This window comes from Hoplias malabaricus, chromosome 8 (genome assembly GCF_029633855.1).
Source record: "Hoplias malabaricus isolate fHopMal1 chromosome 8, fHopMal1.hap1, whole genome shotgun sequence".
Classification (NCBI taxonomy): Eukaryota; Metazoa; Chordata; class Actinopteri; order Characiformes; family Erythrinidae; genus Hoplias; species Hoplias malabaricus.
This window is the reverse complement of record NC_089807.1, coordinates 28,078,978-28,099,531: the sequence shown is the minus strand read 5'-3', so window position 1 is coordinate 28,099,531 and position 20,554 is coordinate 28,078,978. Positions and strand designations below refer to the sequence as shown.

General features: G+C 39.4%; 2 protein-coding genes across 2 annotated transcripts in view; both read left to right on the top strand.

Moving 5' to 3' along the window:
* dst (dystonin) overlaps positions 1 to 20,554 on the top strand; it is a 194,724-nt gene that overhangs the window by 100,693 nt on the left and 73,477 nt on the right. The window contains exons 32-41 of the mRNA XM_066678377.1: positions 489 to 627; positions 1,111 to 1,304; positions 1,428 to 1,590; positions 1,851 to 1,934; positions 2,036 to 2,143; positions 2,269 to 2,367; positions 3,333 to 3,434; positions 9,496 to 9,642; positions 11,558 to 11,646; positions 12,040 to 12,148. Of these exons, the coding sequence (XP_066534474.1) occupies positions 489 to 627; positions 1,111 to 1,304; positions 1,428 to 1,590; positions 1,851 to 1,934; positions 2,036 to 2,143; positions 2,269 to 2,367; positions 3,333 to 3,434; positions 9,496 to 9,642; positions 11,558 to 11,646; positions 12,040 to 12,148 (1,234 nt within the window). The remainder of the gene's footprint in view (positions 1 to 488; positions 628 to 1,110; positions 1,305 to 1,427; positions 1,591 to 1,850; positions 1,935 to 2,035; positions 2,144 to 2,268; positions 2,368 to 3,332; positions 3,435 to 9,495; positions 9,643 to 11,557; positions 11,647 to 12,039; positions 12,149 to 20,554) is intronic.
* LOC136705489 (desmoplakin-like) lies at positions 3,504 to 8,889 on the top strand. Its single transcript, XM_066679091.1, has 2 exons — positions 3,504 to 6,494; positions 6,850 to 8,889. The coding sequence occupies exons 1-2, from the start codon at positions 3,504 to 3,506 to the stop codon at positions 8,887 to 8,889; spliced, it is 5,031 nt and encodes a 1,676-aa protein (XP_066535188.1).

The following is a 20,554-nucleotide window of genomic DNA, read 5'->3' as shown; positions in this document are numbered from 1 at the left end:
CAAACTGAGGGTGAGGACACCATTCACATGTTTACGTCAGCTGCTTTAATAACGCATACACAGTTTTTATTACCTAAGTATAAAAGCATAAATTACAGTGGTACAGTCTCAGACGCACAGAAGCCTAAGGTCACCATGCTGAAGGCCAAGATTAAGTAACTGGTAAAATTTGAGCAACTTGTAAACAGACACCTAATCCCCCAAAATTAGTACCTGACCTCACTAATGCTTTTGTAGCTGAATGCAGCTCATCCTCCCAGAAATTTTCCAGCATGTTGTATTCCCAGCCTTCCCACAAGAGTAGAAATCGTTACTGCAGCAAAGGAGGGCAAAATACCCATTAATACCCTTAAGAGTAATTTTGTATAAACAGGTGTCCAGCGTAAACACACAGCTGAATATTGGTCTGGCCCTAACTAAAATACAGCTTTGTGATTATGTTTAAATTGACTTTTTTTGGATTGTAAATTTACTGATACCACCCTCAGGTTGAAGGCTGTGAGTTTGGTGGTGAAACACAGCCAGAGCGCTGAGGCTCTGGTCAAACTCTATGAGGCCAAGCTGTGTGAAGAAGACGCAGTCAATTCTGATATCAAGTCTATCGATGCAGTTATGAGCACTCTCAAGGTAAAGTCCTGACTAACTGTTTGTTTTATTGCATTTTTGTAGAAGGAAAGCACTTTATTTAACTCTCTTAGTCTCTCTCTCTCTCTCTCTCTCTCTCTCTCTCTCTCTCTCTCTCTCTCTCACTCTCTCTCTCTCCCTCTCTCTCCCTCTCTCTCTCTCTCTCTCTCTCTCTCACACACACACACACACACAAACATTAAAGGCAACATCACAGATTCTGGGGAACTGCTGCTCTGTCTTGTTTGTTTACATTCAGAAGTTCCACACATTTAATGTGGAATGGTATGTTTAAGGAATAAAAATTTACTTTTGTTCGTAAGTGGCTGAACTTTGACTTGTCTGTAAGGTTTATTTACTGTTTGTTTAACCACAGAAAACTGACTTGTAACTCAGATTGTTTAGTTTTCTAGCACTTTCCCTCTGTGTTTACTTTCATGCAGTAGGCATTAACCAATTCTAAACTTTGTATTGAATTTGTTCCAGCAATGGAGATCTGAAATAGATGACAGACGAGAGGTATTCCATGACCTGGAGGATGAGCTGCAGAAAGCTAGAGTCATCAGTGACCGTATGTTTAAAACTCACAATGAGAGGGACTTTGATCTTGACTGGCACAAGGAGAAAGTTGAGCAGCTTGGCGAGAGATGGCGCAGTGTTCATTCTCAGATAGAAAACAGGTCAGTCAAAACAAGTCATTTGTAGTATCAACTGTCATTTGTCATTTGTAGTTTCACTGTCATTTACAAGAAATTTTTCCTGTTGTTTTCCATGATAAAAGAGATACTTTTTTTTTCTCGCAGGCTTAGGGACCTGGAAGGCATCAGTAAATCTCTCAAGTACTATAAGGACACATACACAAGCCTTGATGAGTGGATCAAAGAAATGGATGCCAACCAGCTGAAGACACAAGAGAACCAGCCAGAGGACAGCAAGGCTTTGGCTGAGTTACTCAACCAACAGAAAGTAAGATTTGTGTATTCCCATCTGCATCCTGCTCTTTATATACTCTGCATCACTCTTTCAGGTATAATGTATATTTGTAGATTTCTCTTATAATGAAATCCCCATAGAAAAACAGATTTTTTTGCAACTAAGGGGAAAAATCCTTATTTAACACCCTAGAAAAATTGGATACATCCATAAATGTTTGGCCACAGAGTGTAGTTTTTTTTAATATTTTTGTTCCAGTCATAAAGTGATAGAATCTGTATATTTTGCTTCAGGTGCTTGTTGCAGAAATTGAACGTAAGCAGAGCAAGATCGAAGAATGCCAGAAGTATTCAGAGCAGTATTCAGCGGGAGTAAAAGTAAGCCTTGTTTGTGATTTCAACCTTTCAAAGCAAATCAGAGAAGGAATACTGAGTGTGGAGTGTTAAGGAGTTGATTTTGTGTCTTTTTCTGCTTTCAGGACTATGAGCTGCAGCTGATGACCTACAGGGCCATGGTGGACTCTCAGCACAAATCCCCTGTGAAGAGGAGACGGATGCAGAGCTCATCAGATGCCATTCAACAAGAGGTGAGGACAGCACACATAAACAATAGCTTACAACTAATAAGTAGTAATATGTAGCCAGCGAACTAACAAATAGGGCTTTGCTTTGGATTTTATAAAGCAGATTCATTTTAATTTCTTTCCCCCAGTTTATGGACCTGCGTACTCGTTACACAGCACTGGCCACTCTGATGACACAGTATGTGAAGTTTGCAAGTGAAACACTGAAGAGGGCAGAAGAAGATGAGGTAGGACATTCTCCTTTCTATTTTTGTGGTGAAATTATTAATAAGAAAGTTGTATTATTATTTAAAGCAACAAATATGGGGCTTTTTCACGGCACTGTACCAAGCCAACACGATGCAAAAAGTGACCTGATCCCTGGAGCAGGGACTAAAAAAATACCCAGTTCAAGCTAGCAGGTACAAAACTTGCCTGATGAAAAGCAAAACAGAGAAGTAGAGCCAAGTCAAGTAGGTACCATGCAGTGGAAAAGCACCATTAGTAATGTACAAACTTAATTTATCTTGTATAAATATTTCAGAACTTTCTGTGCCAAGGCGTTCTTCCTTTATCATATCTGATTGTAATTTCACTAATGTTATTAGAAGACAACTATTATTAAAGTTGTAATGTTTTTGTTGTCCTGATCTGATTGGCTTGCAGCAAATACACGTCTGAATATAATGCTTTTTACTGGGTATCTTCCAATACAAAGCTGTTTATCTGTCACATTTTCTGTCCTTGGACAGTTGCTGTCAGTCACATTCTATTTGCTTTGTCAGTCTCTGTTCCTTCATGTCTTTTGGGTATATTATACTCCAGCCATTTTTCACACTTTATTATGCTGAGATATGGACGTTGGGAAATCATAAGCAAATAGATTCACGTACTGAATTTTTGGAATGCACTATCATTACTTTGCAGGTAATAATGCACTCTATATACAGGTATACAGGAAAACAAATGACACTAATTCATCTTTCCTTCTCACTAATCTCAAACTCAGACTTTGGTTTTGATACAAAATATTCAGTATTTTGTATTGTCAGAGGTGATGGTGTCTTTTGTATTAGACTACTCAAATCTTTTCCTTGGGAGGGTGAAGGGGCACTTTTGCGCTTGGTGTGGTAAGTGTGCCTGAGCTTTACCTCAGAACTACATTTTCTTTCCCAAGCTATGGCTTGGAATAAAATTCTACCTATAATTACAGAGGAGGTCATCTATGGAAAGGGCTGAATATAGGAGCTGGATGGAGAGTATGGAGCTACAAAAATCCACGAGTGAAGAGGAGATCTCAAGGCTGCAGCGGCAGGTAATAGAACTGGAGGCCTCTCTATCTGACAGGCAGCAGCAACTGGACATTCTGGGAGGAGAACTGGACATGCAGAAGAAGTCAGTTGAAGACCTGAATGTGCAGAAATCAAAGGCAGAGTATGAGGCACAACAATACCGACTTGAGCTAGAGGCTGCTATCAAATGTAGAACTGCCATTGAACAAGAGCTAAAACATTCTCGACAGTTAATTCAGCAGTCGGAGTCCAAGCAGGTCTCCCTGGAGGAGAGCCTCCGGATACTAAAGAAGAACATAGAGGAGAGCACAGTGGCCCGGAGGAAGCTAGAGGAACACTTGCGCCGCAAGAACAGTGACGTACAGGATCTGGAGGAGCACAGGCGTACACTAGAACGTGAGCTGAAAGCCAAGGAAGATGCTGAGGTAGAACTACTAAACCAGGTCAGGGCCATGGAAATAGATCTCACTCAAAAGTCTGAAGCTAGATTGCTCCAGGGGGAGTCACGAGTTTCACTGACAAAGGAAAATGTACAGAAGTCTTCCTTCTCAAGTAGTGTTCAGCTTCTTCATTCAGAAGCAGAAGCAGAAGCCCTGCAGCACAAGATGGATGAGCTTATGATGGGCAAAAAGAGAGCAGAAACTGAGATCAAGACTTTGAAGTCTGAGATTAACTCAGTGCTTATGCACAAGAACATGGCAGAGGAAAAAGCACAGCGCTTCAAAGAGCTCCTAGATGAGGCAAATAACAGGCTGATGAAGCTTCAGGTAGAAATGGAATCAGACAGGAACAGCAACAGGCAGAAATCTGAAGACCTAAGGCAGGAAGCCTCTGAGCTTAGGAAGTCTGTCTATATATTTCAAGAGCAAGTCAAATCCCTCCAACGAGACAAATCTTCACTAGAGCAGAGAATGCTATTCCATAAAACAGAAGTTGACGGATTAAAGGAACAACTTAAAATCAATCAAGGGAAGTTGTTCCAACGGAGCACCAGTGAGCAGGAGAGCTGTCAGAAGTTGAGATGTCTAGAGGAAGAACTTTCCTCTAAACAGGCTGAAGCAGAACAAATGAAATTCAAGGCCAATGAATTCAATAGAATAAATCAGCTGCTGGAAGGTGATATTAGACATCTCACGGTAAGTATTGAGTCCTTCCAGCAAGAAAAGTCACTTTCTGAGCAAAAGATAAAAACACTTAAATCTGAGATAGAAAACCTGAAAGAGCAGTTGCAGAAAGCCAAAGAAGAATTGGGCATCAAGGCAAGAAGTGAAAAAGACATGCAGCTGAAGATGAAAAACCTTGAGTTGGAGCTCCAGAAAAGTGATTTGCAAGTGACTCAGCTTACCAAGAAAGTAGAGGAATTGAGGAGGGTCAACATGGACAACGAACGTTCCACAAAGAATCTGAAAGCTGAGCTTGATAAACTAAACATGGAAATGGGCAGCAAAGATCAGCAAATCAGCATATTCAAGACACAAACAGAGAGCACAAAATCTCAGCTGAAAATTATTGAAGAGGAACTAAATAAGAAAACCCAAACAGCCCATGAGCTTCAAATTAAGTTGCGAGACTACAATGAGGAGGCAAAGAAAACAGCTGAGCTTCAGCAGAAAGTTAAAACTCTTACAGCCAATGTTAGTAACTATGAAAAAGAAATCAGAAATTTAAAAGCAGAGATAACTTCCTTATCTATGGAGAAGACTCTAGCTAACCAAAAAGTTCAGGAGCACAAAATGGAGATTAACAGCCTTAACCTCATGCTACAAAAGGAATCATCAGAGGGAAAGAAGAACACAGCAAAGTTGAGAGAACTTGAGAATGAGCTTCTAAGATCTAAGCAAACCATAACCAGAATGAGCGGAAGCTCTGAAAAGGCTACAGTCAACCTTAAATTAGATATATCTACCCTGCAGAGGGACAAGCAAGCAGCTGATCAAAAGCTACAGATTTTGAAAGCAGAATTTGATGAGCTTAGTTCCACTCTCAAAAAGACAAAAGATGAGTTGCTCAGAGTGACCCAAGAAGGTAAAGTTAATCAGTCCAAACTAAAAGTAATGGAGGAAGATCTTCAGAAAAATAGGATGGCCATGAAAGAAATGAGTTCCAGCTCAGATAAATATACAACAAACTTACAACAGGAATGTTCTAGCCTTCTTAAAGAGAAGGGCGCTGCAGAAGAACAAATCACAACTTTGGCTGCAGAAACTTCAGAGCTGAGAATGAAGTTGGACCAGACACAAGAAGAGCTAATGCTCAAGCAAAAGGAAACAGCAGCTGCTAAGCTGAGATCACAAATGCTGGAGGACCAGTTGGAGAAATGCAAGAGAATGCTTGAGGACCTGAAAGGAAAACTTGATCTCCAGAAGAAGGGTTATGAGACTCAGTTACAGCTAGTGCAGAATGAGATGGAGCAAAAACTGGCATTGCAGGAATCGCGTATGAAGCTTGACTATGAAAGAAAATCCAAGGAGCGCTCACATAGCACTGAAACACTTGAGAGAGACAAAAAGCAACTCTCACAAGAAATTGAAAAGATGAAGACTTTGCATACCAACACTATGAAATCCAAACAGGAGCAACTTGATAGCCTTCGTACTCAGTTGGAACAATCTGAGAAACAGAAAGGAACCCTGGACCTTGAACTGCTCAAAGCAAAGTCTAAGATTGCCGAAATGGAAACTGAGAAAATCAAGGTGAAAACTAGCATTTCTCAGCTGGACAGTGTCCATAAAGAGAATTCAAAAGAAACAATCAGAGTGAAACAGATGCTGAATGAGACTGAACAGAAATTTCAGATTGCTGAAAAAGAAGCCAAATCACTAAAAGAGCAGGTTGCATCATACATTAGAGAAGTAAAGTCATATCAGGAGAAGAATTTAAAACTTGAAGTCAATGTCAGCTCCTTACAGAAGCAGATGAAAGAAAGGGAGAATGTAACACAAAGCGATCATCAGTGTGCCAAAGATGCAGAGATTGCCAAGCTGAAGACTGAGCTCATTCTGACACAGAAAATAGTGTCTTCCTATGAAGAGGCAAAGAGAAATCTGGAGGAGGAACTGAAGAAAATGAAAGAGTCTTCTGAGGTACATATCTACAAGGCTATTTACAAACTTTATATATAGATGTTTTACATCTAATTCCATTAAATTCCATTAATTCCATTCCATAAAAGTTACTAAGTTATATGTAGTTAAATATATTCTAGAACAGCATCTCAGCCCTGGTCCTGGAAGCACACTGTCCTGCACATTAATGCTTCTTTTCCACTGCATGGTACCTACTCGGCTAGGCTTGGTTGTAATCTGCTTTTTAACTTTTTTACTAATGGAAAGCTACCAGCAGAGCAGGTACCATGCAGTGGAAAATCACCATTTATCACACTTGTTTTACTCACATGAATATTCAATACCTGATTGTCAATTATTCTCATGCTTACAGACTGCTATGCTGGAGAAGGATAAAGCACTGGACAAACTGAAAGAAGTGAAACAGGACAAAATGCTATCAGCTAAATATAGTGCTCAGCCAGACACATTGAGGAAATCAGGAAACACATCTACGCAAGAAAAGCTAACAAAGCAAACAGTTTCTGTTTCCAGCCATAGTCATGTGTCAGATCACACATCCACAACCAGGAAAAGCTCACTGTCAGACAAGAGCAAGTCTGGAAAAAGTCAGACTGTATCATTTACTGTCACCAATTCTGAGTACTCGGATGATAACTCCACTTGTTCTTCAAAGACAGGCAAACAAATTGAATCATCTTCTTCAAAACTTCAAGGTCTGAGGGGACGGATCAGTATAAAAAAACTGATCAAGACTAAAATATTAACTGAGGAAATTGCTCTGAAATTACAAACTGGACTCATAAGTATGGAAGAAGTACAGTTATCACTAGCCCAGTTCAGTGGAAAACCCGCTTCAATAGCTGGGATTTACTTGGAGTCTGGCAAGAAAAAGATGTCCTTCATGGAAGCAGCAGAGACAGGTCTTATGGCCAAAACCTATGCCAATGAGTTCTTGGAAGCACAAGCTGCTACAGGAGCCATCATTGATCCAGTCACTGGTGAAAGCTACACAGCTTCAGATGCTCTTGAGCAAGGCATCATCAGTGCAGATTTACGGGACAAAATAACAGAGGCTGACAAAGCTGTCAGTGGTTACCCTCATGGTGGAAAACTACTTTCTGTGTTTCAAGCTATGGAAGAAAGAATTGTAGAAAGGCACAAAGGGAAAGGAATACTTGAAGCTCAAATTGCCACGGGAGGGTTGATACACCCATTAATTGGCATGCGGGTTCCATTAGAGGTTGCCGTTGAACAAGGGCTCATAAATCAAGCCACCCTTCAAACATTGTATGATCCTATCAGTAACCCAAAGAGCTTCCATAACCCAGAAACAGGGCAGAGAGCATACTATAATGAACTCCTGAAAATGTGTGTGTATGACATTAGCGGTGGGATTTATCTTCTCCCTTTTGGGGAGCACCAAGTTTCCACATTCTCCCCAGCCAGAACCCACAGAGTTTCAGTTATTAACAGCACTACCGGTGTAGAGATGTCAACCTATGAGGCCTACAAAGCTGGGCTCATAGACATGAGAACCTATCTCTTCCTCTCACAACAGGAGAGTGAATGGCAAGAGACAACTGTCATGGACTCTGCTGGAAACCCTTTGCATGTTTTGACTGACCAGAAGAGTGGGCGCCAGTTTTGCATTGAAATTGCTTTGAGACTGAAGATACTTCAAGCCAGTGAACTCCAGAGTTACCGTAGTGGTCAGCTGAGCATCTGGGAGCTTGCAGATCTTCTGATTTCTCGGAAGGTTGTGACCAAAGTTAAAGATAGCCCTATTGCAGGACTCTGGGTAATAGCCTTGAAGAGAAGACTCTCAGTTCTCAAAGGACTTCAGCAAAACCTTGTGGACAGGCTAACTGCTTTGAAGCTTCTGGAAGCTCAGGCTTGCACAGGAGGTATCTGTGACCCAGCATCTGGAGACAGAGTCCAGATTGCAGAGGCAATTCGAAGAGGACTATTAGATGAAAGTTTTGTACGACAACTACAGCAATATGAGCAAGCTTACTATGGCATAGTTCACCCTCAAAGTGGAAAGATGTTGACAGTGGCTCAGGCGATGAATGAGAACCTTTTCCCCAAAGATGTTGCACTTCGTTGTCTTGAGTATCAGATTGCAACTGGAGGTCTGATAGACCCAGAAAATCATAACAGAATCTCACTGGAGGAAGCCATTAGAGATTGCATGATTGATAAAACAACAGCTGCACTGTTGAGAGATGATCACTCAAGTGCCAGAAGTCTCACTTGCCCTAAGACAAAGCGAAAGATTTCCTACAAAGAAGCCCTGGATAAAGGCGTCTTTGATAGTCATACTGGATTCCTATTGCTTGAAGCTACAAAGCTTCATAGTACTGGGGGCTCTTCGTCTTTTCAGTACATTTGGACCTATCGACATTTCTGATGTGGTATTGACATGTCAGCTGAAATACAGGGGGTTGAGTTCTGTAGCTTAGCAGTTTTAAACAATTAGGCCATATTTCAGTCAGAAATATTGGTAACTTTGGTTGAAAGTGAGTAGCCCCTTTTTAGCATTATTCAAATAACATAATGTAAATGCTTGGTTTTTTGGGCCTTGTTGGGCCCCTTGCAATAGCCCTGTCTTCCACTTTGGGAAAAACAGTTTTAAACTATTAATTGTCATTAACATTATTATTCCCAGGAACAGTTTTAGGTGGTTAAATAATTTTATGTATGTTCAAGTCATGTACAATGAGTACATATATGCCTGATCATTGTGGATGTAGTTTCCTTTTAAAATGTGTATACATGTATATGGATACTTTCAAAAATGTTTTATACATTCTCTACACAAGTACATAAAAGTCTAAGGAATATTCACTGAGCATGATTCCATTATAAATGCACTTCCCACAATATTAAGGAAAATGGCTTGGAAGTATACATACTCAATAATTTTATATTAGATGTCAAAGCACATTTGTGTGTTCGTTTTTTATTTTTAACTATTCACCCCTCAAGTTTTTTTGTTTTTGTTTAATTAATTCAGAAATCTGTTGAAGAGGAGAAGAAAGAGCATACCAGTAAAGTTAACAAGTTATTGAACTGGATGTCCAATATGAAAACAAACCAGAACACAGATGGGAAGGCTTTAAGTGATGATAAAGGCAGTACAGAGAGCAGTAATAAGCATCAGGTAATTAATTCTACTTTGCTTGAAGATATTTGTACTAATAATTTCATTTTCCAGAATTACAGGTCCTTGAGAGCTGTCGGGACTGACTTCAAACAAGCAGTCACATACTCACAGTTGACAAAGTGTTGAAAGCATATTAAATGTTGTATGTACAATGTTTGGAATAAAGTACTGGATTGTGTATATTTTTATGCTTTGCTCTTAAGTTTGAGTTTTTAATTTATCTATGATCTATTCATCTTTTTTGCTGTAGACTCGGTTACATGTTGCAGAATCCTCTTAAGATGAAAGAGGAAATTAAATTGAAAGTTCCACAAGCATGCAAATCAAGGACACACACACACACACACACACACACACACATGTACCCTGTATAAATATTGATCAGTGATAAACAAGGCAGCAATATGCACAATTAAATATATACCCTGCACATAGACATACACAATTAAACTACTTAAAAGAGTTTTTCAAAATGATCTTTCTCTCATTGGTAAACACTCCTAAATAGCCAACATGAGCAGTTTATTTTTGTCTTGTCTTGCATTTATGTTCACAAGCTATGAATAAACAAGCTCACAAGCTATGAATAAAACACTGCAATAAAAGCAGAAGCTTATTTGTCAGCATTGTAAATTATATTGTATATATTTCTATTTTATATTTTAGAATATTCATTCTGGACACCCTTTATTTTATTTGACCCCTTATTTATAAGCTCAAATATGAAAGAGGGCCAGTATATTAGAATCAATATATACACTTTTGAACTGTAATAAATAAATATATTCATAAGCACACACTCACACACACACACACACACACACACACATATATATATATACATATAATACAGTTTAAAAGTTATGATGTAATAACTCTTCAAAATGTTATCTGATAGTCTAGGTATAGTGAGCATTTCATTCATCAGATTTCTTACAAATACATACCAAATAATTTGACAAGTTTAGTTACTGCACATTTTAATTGTGTGGAATTCAGGGATATTAATCTAGCACTAGCACTGACACTTGGCTGTGGGGTCCTAATGAAAATCCTTTTTCTGGCCTCTGGCACTGTATTTTTGAAAATTTTAAATTATCCCTAATTAGAATGCATTTGACACCACAACGTCGTTTACATTATCAGCCATGAGAGAGTGCAGAGTACTCATCGACCTTAGTATTAATAACAATTGTAAAATAATACAATTTAAAAAAAATAAATAAATAAAAAATGCACACACCCAAATAAATAAAATGTCTTAATTTTCTAGTTATGTATTAAACAATGTAGTTTGGGAAACCCTGAATAAAAATAATTGTATCCATGATAGTGTTTTAAAGGTGGCACTGTTGGCTCTTGTCTCTTACAGTTTATTAAACATTTAAAAAAAAAACTAAAGATAAAACAGAGGAAATATGTTAGAGGATCAGACTAAGTGTTGGCAATCAAATGAGTAAAAATATACCATCACTGACTTTGAGAAATTGTCATGATACATTATTATATGCATTGCGTTTTTGTCTTACATACACTAAGTTGGAATAGAAATATGAAAAATGGCCAATTTAAAACACTACTAAATGTATGAGAGCAGTGATCAACATCCAATTTAATCAAGATTTGTAACAAAACATGTAGTTAGTAAGTGCTCTTTAAGTACCATTACTCCAAGCCCTAGTACAAGTCCTTTGCACCAAAGCCAATGTCTACTTGATCTGCATAGCGTATATATATACATAAATCTATATACGTACATATTGCATAAGGGAATCCTGTTGGCAGCATACTTCTGTTATTCGTTTGTTATTGCAATCTAATACCACAATATAAAATGCAGAGTAATAATATGTCTTAGATTGTATTACACAAATTGAACCAATTGTTCACCACATTTCTTCTATTACCTCAGGTTCCAATGGAAGAAGTTCTGACAAAGAAAGAACAAATTGCAGAAGCTTTGAGGAGTACTCAACTATTGTTAACAAAACACAGTGACAAGTATGTTGTTTCTTTAACAATTCCCTTTTAACCTTCCCTTATGGGCAGACTTTAGTTTTTCTACATCAGTAATGCACTTTTGACTGAAAACTCAATTTTGACTGGCGCCCCCTCCAGGGTGTATTCCCGCCTTGCGCCCAATGATTCCAGGTAGGCTCTGGACCCACCGCGACCCTGAATTGGATAAGCGGTTACAGATAATGAATGAATGAATGAGTCTGTGAATGATGCTTCATAGCTGATCTTGGTGGAATTTATACCTTTCTAATCTTCACTCTAATCTTCATGTAGAGTTGCTCTAAAAGCACCTTATTTTATTGTGCTTTTCTATGGAGATGTCATAAGCTTTATTTTTAATGCAGTTCCCATTGATTCCTTTACCTCTGTGTTTAGAATGACTGAGGAAGAGAAGCGTGAAACAAAAGAACAGCTGAAATCCCTCCACCAGGCCTACAGTGAACTGTCTCAGCAAAGTGGAGACCAGGCGCCCTCTGCTGAAAAGGTGTGATGGATGTTGTCAGCCAAATAAATTACCAGGCAGTTAAATGTTTCTGTTTGTTTATGTGTGACAGATGCATTTGTTTCTACTGCATGGCTGTTGAAACCTCAGCATATCTGGCACAGTACTGTAATCAAAGTTTCAAAGTCACACTAACCATTGAAACTCATCCCTGACGACTTAGCATTGTTTATGCAGGTTTAAGACTGTTTCCTCATCACCTTACGGTACAATGTTAAACTGAGTATGCTGTAAACATTGCCTAGCATGAGTTTTTAATATCACCCAGCCTCATTCTGACTTCACAGCAAACTCCAGGAGCTTCTTCTCATACTTTAAAGGTTTTCAAGACACTGCAGTTTTGCTCAATGTGTTGTATCTAACCAACTTTGTCCTTTGCAAAATACTGGAAGTTGTGTTCACAGATGCATGACAGCTTTTAATTCTACTCTTCTTGCTGTTGAAATTTTGAATTGCACTCTTGAATTTGAACTGTGTGATTGGTGAGTATGTGCTTAACTTGATTACTTGAGGCTTGTAACTTGCACATATGTTACATTTATTTGCTGTAGACCCTGTTGTGATGCAAGTTTCTCATTTTGCAGGAGTTCCAAGTCATTGAAGGTATTCTAGAAGTGCGAACTGGAGCAATCCTCTCTGTGTGTCGCTCGGTGCAGAATGGTATCATCGACCAGAGTACAGGGCTCGGTCTTCTAGAGGCTCAGCTTATAACATCTGAACTCATTTTACCTGCATTTCACATGTGCCTGGGCTTGGAGGATGCCTTCCAACACAACCTTGTAGATGAGGCCATGTATGAGCAACTTCAAGACCTAAATAAAGCCAACAAATGCATTCAAGGGCCATTATATGCTTCGGAACCTCTGCCAGTGGTAGCAGCTTTGAAAGATGGGGCTATTTCTGACCATCTAGCCATAAAGATAATTGAAATTCAGTTAGCCACTGGAGGCTTACATTTGACATACACTGGAGATTACTTGAGTCTACAGAGGGCCCTCCAGTTTGGCCTGATTCCTAATTGTCTTTATGTTAAGTTATTGCAAAGGCAGAATACTTGGAAGGACTTGATTGATCCAAACACAGCTGAAAAAGTCTCTCTTGTTCAGCTCATGCAGAGAAGCATTGTACATGAAGAGACAGGGCTTCGTCTGCTGCCTGTGCAGCCAGGGAAAGATGGGACAATATCTCTCACATCTGGAAGGGACATCAGCATTCTGAGGGCTATGCATGAAGGCCTGATAGACAGAGAGACCATGCTGAGGCTACTGAGCGCACAGCTGTTTGCAGGAGGCATAATCGACCCTCAAACAAACCACAAACTCACAGTTGAGGAGGCTCTGACTGAAGGACTTATTGATCAGGACACTGCCAGTGGAATTCTGAGCCAACAAAGCAAAAACGGTGGCATTGTGAACCCACATAGCGGGGCAAGACTGACAGTGGACGAAGCTGTACAGTGCGACTTAATGAGCTCTAGAAGTGCTTTGTTAGTTCTGGAGAAACAGAAGTGTTTTATGGGCCTCCTGTGGCCTCACTCTGGAGAAATCCTCACAGTCACAACATCTCTACAGCATGAAATCATCACTGATAAACTGGCTTCTGAACTTCTTTGCCACCGCCATAAGATTGCAGCATTATACATCCCTGAAAACTCGGAGGTGGTTAATATTGACTCTGCTGTACGGGATGGTTTGATCGATACTTGCACAAAAGTATTGTTGAAGACGTTAGAGATACCGGATGCATTCCCTGACATCGATGAACTCAGTGACAGGTTCTCCAATTGGCTGGTTATGCGTGAGATTCATCTTCAAGGCTCTCAGAGATCCAGTGATGGAATGGATGCTGATGAAACCAGTGTAAATGAACCATCTTTTTCAGAGTCAAAGAAGTTATTTATTTCCTATCTAATGATGAACAGCTACATGGATCCCAAATCAGGCCAGAGGCTTTTGATTTTTGATAGACAGTTAAATAAAATGGCTAAAGTACTTGTAGAAATATCAGAAAGGGAAGAAGACACTGCAGTGAAAGACTCTTCACAAACTACCATGGATAATTCATCTCCAGATGCCCATGAAAGCAATGTTACAAACAATGACAGCTTGGGAATCTTGCATAGGGAGATTGAATATACCTTGCGACTGCTGAGGAGAATTTCGGAAGAAAACGATTCAAATGTTTCTGATGGGACGGACGTTCGGAGTGAGTCTTTACCTACTGGATCTGACAGACTCATCTCAGGTTCAAAAGAAATACTGAATGCTTCCTCAGACATTAGTTCACATAAGACTTCAAATATCGACTTAAATACTATTGATAGTGGTCTTGAAGACACTACATTTTCAGATGCATTCCCCAAGTTCCATACAGATTATGCTGTAGAAATAGGAAAGCAGATTTCATATTCAGATCTGTGTGATGAAGAAATCCATCAAGATAGGAAAGACATTGACAATACTCAAACTAATGTTCAGGAAATCATGCATATTTATAAGCCCAGAGTGAGAATTGTGGAGGAGAGTGGTTTAGAGATGTCTATAAATGGTGCTAAAGGCAGTGAAGACTGTATGAAATCTCAACCCACTGATTCAGACAGGTTCATCTCAAGTTCAGAAGAAATAATGAACACTTTTTCAGACTGTGGTTCACCTAAGCCTACAAATCCCGATTTCAAAACTAATCAGAGTGACCCTGAATTAAATGCATTTTCTATGTTCTTCACAAATGACGCCATAGGAAACGGAACACAGATGTCACCTTCAGATTTGTATGATTTGCCTCAGCATAAAAACATCCCCCAGGATTCTAAAGAGACTCGCGTTACAAACACTAGCCATTTAAAAAGTATGCATATTGATAAATCATTAGGGAGAATTAATGAGGCAAGCAATTTAAAGATCTCTTCTGAGACCACTGCTGATGGAAATGAAGATTCTGTTGGAGCTACTGCATGTAACACATCTGCCTCAGTTTCAGCAGAAGTATGTAACAGTCATTTGCACTATGATTTAATTAAACCTTCAGTTTGTGAGATTGAAACTAATCAAGAAGCCACAAAAGAAACAGCACATTCTGATTTGTTCACTATGTACCACACAGATGATGGTTTACCAACTCAACCTGTTTCAGGAAGACAGAATTTAAAGTCAGATTTGAGCCATTCACCTCTGAATGTGGATGTCCCTCAAGATATGAATAGGGTTCATTTTACACACACTAATGAACTGGAAATCATGTGTAATGATCAGCCTCTAGAGAGAATTCCTGAAGAGAGTGGTTTAGAGATCTCTATAGAGGGTGCTGTTGGAAATAGAGATTGTACAAAACCTTTGACTACTGGATCTGTCCAGCTCATCTCAGGTTCTGAAGAAATATTTAACAATTCCTCAGACAATAGTTATTATAAAGCTTCAAAGGCTGAAACTCCAATAAATCAAAATGCCTCTGAGGAAACCACATTTTCAGAATCATTATCTACATACCACACAAGCAACCACATCAATAAATTAGCTCAGCCAGTTATAGGAATGCAAATGTCACAACCAGAACTGTGTTCTTCAGTTCTCGATGAGGACATCCTTCAGAATATGAATAGCTTTCACATTACACATACAAATGAACTGGGAATCAAATGTTTCGATCAACCTCTAGAGAGAATTCCAGAGTTGAGTGGTTTAGAGAGCTCTATAGAGGATGCTGAAGTAAATGATGATTGTACAAAACCTTTTACTACTGGATCTGACAGGCTCCCTTCAGTTTCAGAAGAAATATTTAAGAATGATTTCAGCAATTTATCTCAGGAAGCTATTGGAGTGCAGACCCCACAGTCAGATCACAGTCAGTGTTATTCAACTCTCAACAAAGATATCTCTCAGGCTGTGAATGAGGCTTATGTTACAGGTGTAAAAGATTTGGAAACCCAACATATTAATAAGCTCCAAGAGAGATTTCCAGAACAAGGTGCTTTAGAGATCTCTAAAGAGGATACTGATGAAAATGAAGATGGTATAAAATCTTTGAATGCTGTTTCTGACCAGCTTATCTCAGGTTCAAGAGAAATGATTAACTATTTGTCAGACACTGATTTTCATAAAAGTTCAGTTGCTGAGATTCATATAAATCAAATGGCACCCGAGGAACCCACACTTTCAGATGCATTCCATATGTACCACACAAATGAAAATGTCCAAACATTAGGTCAGTCTTCAATAGCAATGCCGATTTCACATTCAGATTTGCATGATTCAGCTATTTATGAGGATATCCCTCAAGATGTAAAGGAATTTCACATTACACATCCTAATGGACAGGAAATATTGAATGTGAATGAGCTTGTGGAGAGAATTTCAGAAGAGGGTGGTTTAGAGAACTCTGTAGGGGGGCCTGAGGATAATGTAGGTAGTAAGATGTCTTTAACTACCGGTTCTGCTCATATTATCTCAGATTTAGGAGAAGCACTTAGCACTTCCTTAGAGGATGATTTACGTAAGACCTCAATTACTGATAATAAATTAGGTGCCCAAGAGGAAACAACACTTTCAGAAGAAGTTCCTATAAAAGATGAGTTAAAATGCCAGGACAAAATGACAGATGACTCTGTCAGTGTATTAGCTCAACCTGTCATGGAAATCCAGATTTCAGATTTGCATTCCTTTTTTGATGTTAACATCCCTCAAGATGTAAATGAGTTTCGCATCATGCACGTTAATGAGCCTCTAGCCATAATTCCAGAAGAGAGTGATTTAGAGATATCTGTTGAGGGGGATGTAGGAAATGTAGATTGTGTGAATAACATAATTACTGAATCCAACAACCTCATCTCAGCTTCAGGAGAAGTATTTAACTGTCAGCATAAGGGCTATGTTGCTGAAATTGACACAAGTCTTCAAAACACAAGTGCCCAAGAACAATCATGCTTTTCAGATACATCCTCTAAGGACCAGACTAACAGTGCTGTCTATACTTTAGCTCAGCCTACTGTAGAGTCAGAGACTTCATCATCATTGTGTTGTGAATCTAAATCCACTGAAACAATACCACTTTCAAAAAGTCAAATACACCATATTCACACAGACAATATAGACCAAGCAGAACACGAAGGCAATACAGACTGCACTGAAGTTGATAAAAAAGTACAGATAACATCTGAATACACACAGTGTGAAGGTGTGTGTGATGACCAGCTTGAGAGAGCCTATGCAGTTAATCTCCTGAAAACCAAAGTAGAAGAGGAAGGAGTTTTAGATATTACATCTGGAAAACGATATGACCTTAATGCTGCTGTTGAGAAGGGCCTCATAGATGAAGAGACTGTGTTAGAAGTTCTCTCATTGCAGATTCAACAGAAAGATATCAAGGATAATGCGACTGGCACTATGTCAGTGCTGAAAGATTCTGTGCAGCAAGGCTCCATATCTCAGTTGGCTTTGCAGATCATGGAGCAGCAGAACTTCCTGGGTGGCTTCTGTGAGTCAGCTTCTGGAGAAACTATGAATGTTGCTCAGGTTTGTGAGAAGGTCCCGAAAGCTGGTGACATAGTCAGAGTCAGCAGTGTCCTTAATTCAGAACTGATTCGTGAGGCTATTATGGATCCAGGAGAACAAAGTATCTGCAGTGTTTCTGATGCCTACTGCCTGGACATACTGAAATATGAGGAAACTGATACTGGGTTTAAACAAGAAACTGACAAAAACACGGTCAGTTTTGAAGAGACAGGTGTTGAATTTCAAGTGGGAAGAGTAGAGAAGCCAACAGAAACAACACCAGACTCATACACTGCAAGGACAGTTGATGATACCACTTTCAAGATGAATGGTTTAGATCCAGAGGCAGAAAATGTGATTAGTCAAGTTGAGCTCACACATGACTTTCAGGATCTCAAGACTGAGGGTCTTCAAGATGAATTTAATACCAAATTTGAACATGTTGGAGCTTCTTCGTCACTGGGGAATGTTACACAAAAAGACAGCGAAAATGATGAAATGTCGTTGAGCAGTGACACCAATACTTTGTACACTGATCCATCATCCAATGTATTACACGTTGCAAATAAAGAGGAAGAGGTAAACATAATGGTCAGCACTGCCCAGAGAGACTCTTGCTCATCTGAAAATGATATATTCTCTGAAGAAAGGAAATCAGACAGTTTATTAAACTTAGGACAATGTCATGATGCAGTTAGTGAATCATACTTGAATCAAATGGCAAGTCCATGCAGCAGTGATGGAAATTCTATGAACTTAAACACTTCATTCTCAACTGATGATGATGCCGATGTGTTGATGGACCATACACCCTCTCTACCCTCATATGCCACATTGCCTCAGTCATTAGAGAAGACAAAATGTCAAGAGAAAATTAACGTGACCTTTAGTGAAAGTGAGGAACGTCAGGATGAGAATGCACTGTCTTACACACAAGATGGTAACACAACATTTAACAACAAAGATCTTCATCAACCAGAGGACAGCATGAGCAGGGAAGGACCTGGGCATAAATGCAATTCAGAAGCATTTAAGGACCCTGAAGGCTTGCAGGAGTCTAAAGAGTCCATTCATGTTTCGACCAGTATTGACAGCAAGTTAATGGATGACATTGATGAAATATCTACATCGAAGAACATAGTACAAGGTTCCTCCAGAGAAACTACATCTTTGGTACCTTCCTTCATGTTGGGGGCAGATGTAACTCATGATAACACCCAGCAGTTAGTCGAGCAAGATCGATTACCTGACTACTCATCGTCTCAGGCCACTGATAAATCTGAGACAACTGCCGTCAAGTCCAGGATGCCAGGATGTGAGTCAGATTCATCCAGTTTCATTAAGATTAGACAAGATATGACAAGTGTAACTAATGTACAAGATAAGAATGTAGGTTCAGACTCAGGTTACAACGAGGAAAATCACCCACCAAAATCCACTGGATTGCAGCCTGCCTCTATTTTATCTAATTCATCTGACAAACTCCAAAACACAGGTGATGATATACAAACGTATAGCGATGAAGCTAAGACACAAGATTTGAGGGACATTTCCTCAGAATTAAATCGAGACAGGGATGTCCGCACCTATTCTAGCGAAGTCCCAAAAACCAAGGAAGGGACTGATGAGACAGAGATCCAGAGAATAGAAGCCACTGACAACATATCTCATCATGTTCAGAATATCACAGTGCCTGCAGCTCAACAAGGTCACTCTAGTGAGTGTGAAGCCTTTCAGGGCCTTGTTGAAAACAGAGATCCAGATTTGCTCAGAGACTTGCAAAGGCATGAGCGAAAAAGTCCAGAGACATGTCTACTTAATGAGAGTGAAAGCCTCCCATCTCAGAGACTACTGGCACAGTCACATCTCCTGGAGGTCATCCAAGGAATGTCTGCATGCAAAGACCCAACAATTTTGAAAGCAATGTTGGGGAACCTAAGTGGTCTACTGGGGGACACATCTCAGGGACATGAAGAACAGCTTCTAAAAAGCATTGAGAGCTATGAAGATGAAGTCTTTCAGTCAGATTTGTCACCTCAGCAACCCCCAGCCACAGAGGAAGTCAATCTCAGAGTAAGTCAAGTAAATATTATTGATTTATTGTTTATAAGCTTTATATACTTTATAAACGGCCTATGTTTGTTTCTTGTATTTTAAAGTCTTTTACAACATTGATGAATGATCACGTAATAAGGAACTAGTTTAGTGCACACAGTGACTCTGTAGCCTTCATTATCCCAGGGTTTTCTACCCTCCTCCAAAGGTTTCAGGTTGTGGTTTCTGCAGTGCTGAGCCCAGGGTATCATTGATAGAGGAACAAAGGGGTCTATATTTTACTGTTATATATCAGTGAAGCATCACAAAGGTTTTGAATGTTCACAAATGTTCCTTTAAGTAACCAGTGTTCTGACTGATCACACTGTATTGTGAAACCTTTTTTAAAAATATAATTTTATCCCTATCATTAATAATCCCCAATTCCACCCTAGTTTCTTACAATCACACACAAAGCAACCACCAACATATGAAGTCAGTCTCTTTATGATCTGCCACTAATGCAACACCTCTGGACAGTTCAGTGTCCATCCAGAAGGAGCAGGGTCCTCCTGGCCTCTCGTAACAATAGGGCTAATGCTTAGACTAATACACCACTTGATATTATCACCTCTTGTGCGTTATTTAAACACCGGCTCAGGCTGAAACACTCCTTACAACTTCAGTGTGTATGGGCATAGCTGTAATCCAGTGGACGGAATATAGCTAAATACATTTGATGCCTTTTAAATTCACAAATTCTTGTTCATGTATGGACCATGTGGACTTGGAAGACAATGGAAAATTTGAAAACGGAACAGTAGTTATGTGCAATCTTTCAAAAATCAAATTGTTTTGGTATGACATA

Excerpts from the sequence above, each read along its gene's own strand:
- LOC136705489 (XM_066679091.1), top strand. The coding sequence starts at position 3,504 with ATGCAGAAGAAGTCAGTTGAAGACCTGAATGTGCAGAAATCAAAGGCA. Across the intron at positions 6,495-6,849 it reads AAATGAAAGAGTCTTCTGAG|ACTGCTATGCTGGAGAAGGA; the intron begins GTACATATCTAC and ends TCATGCTTACAG.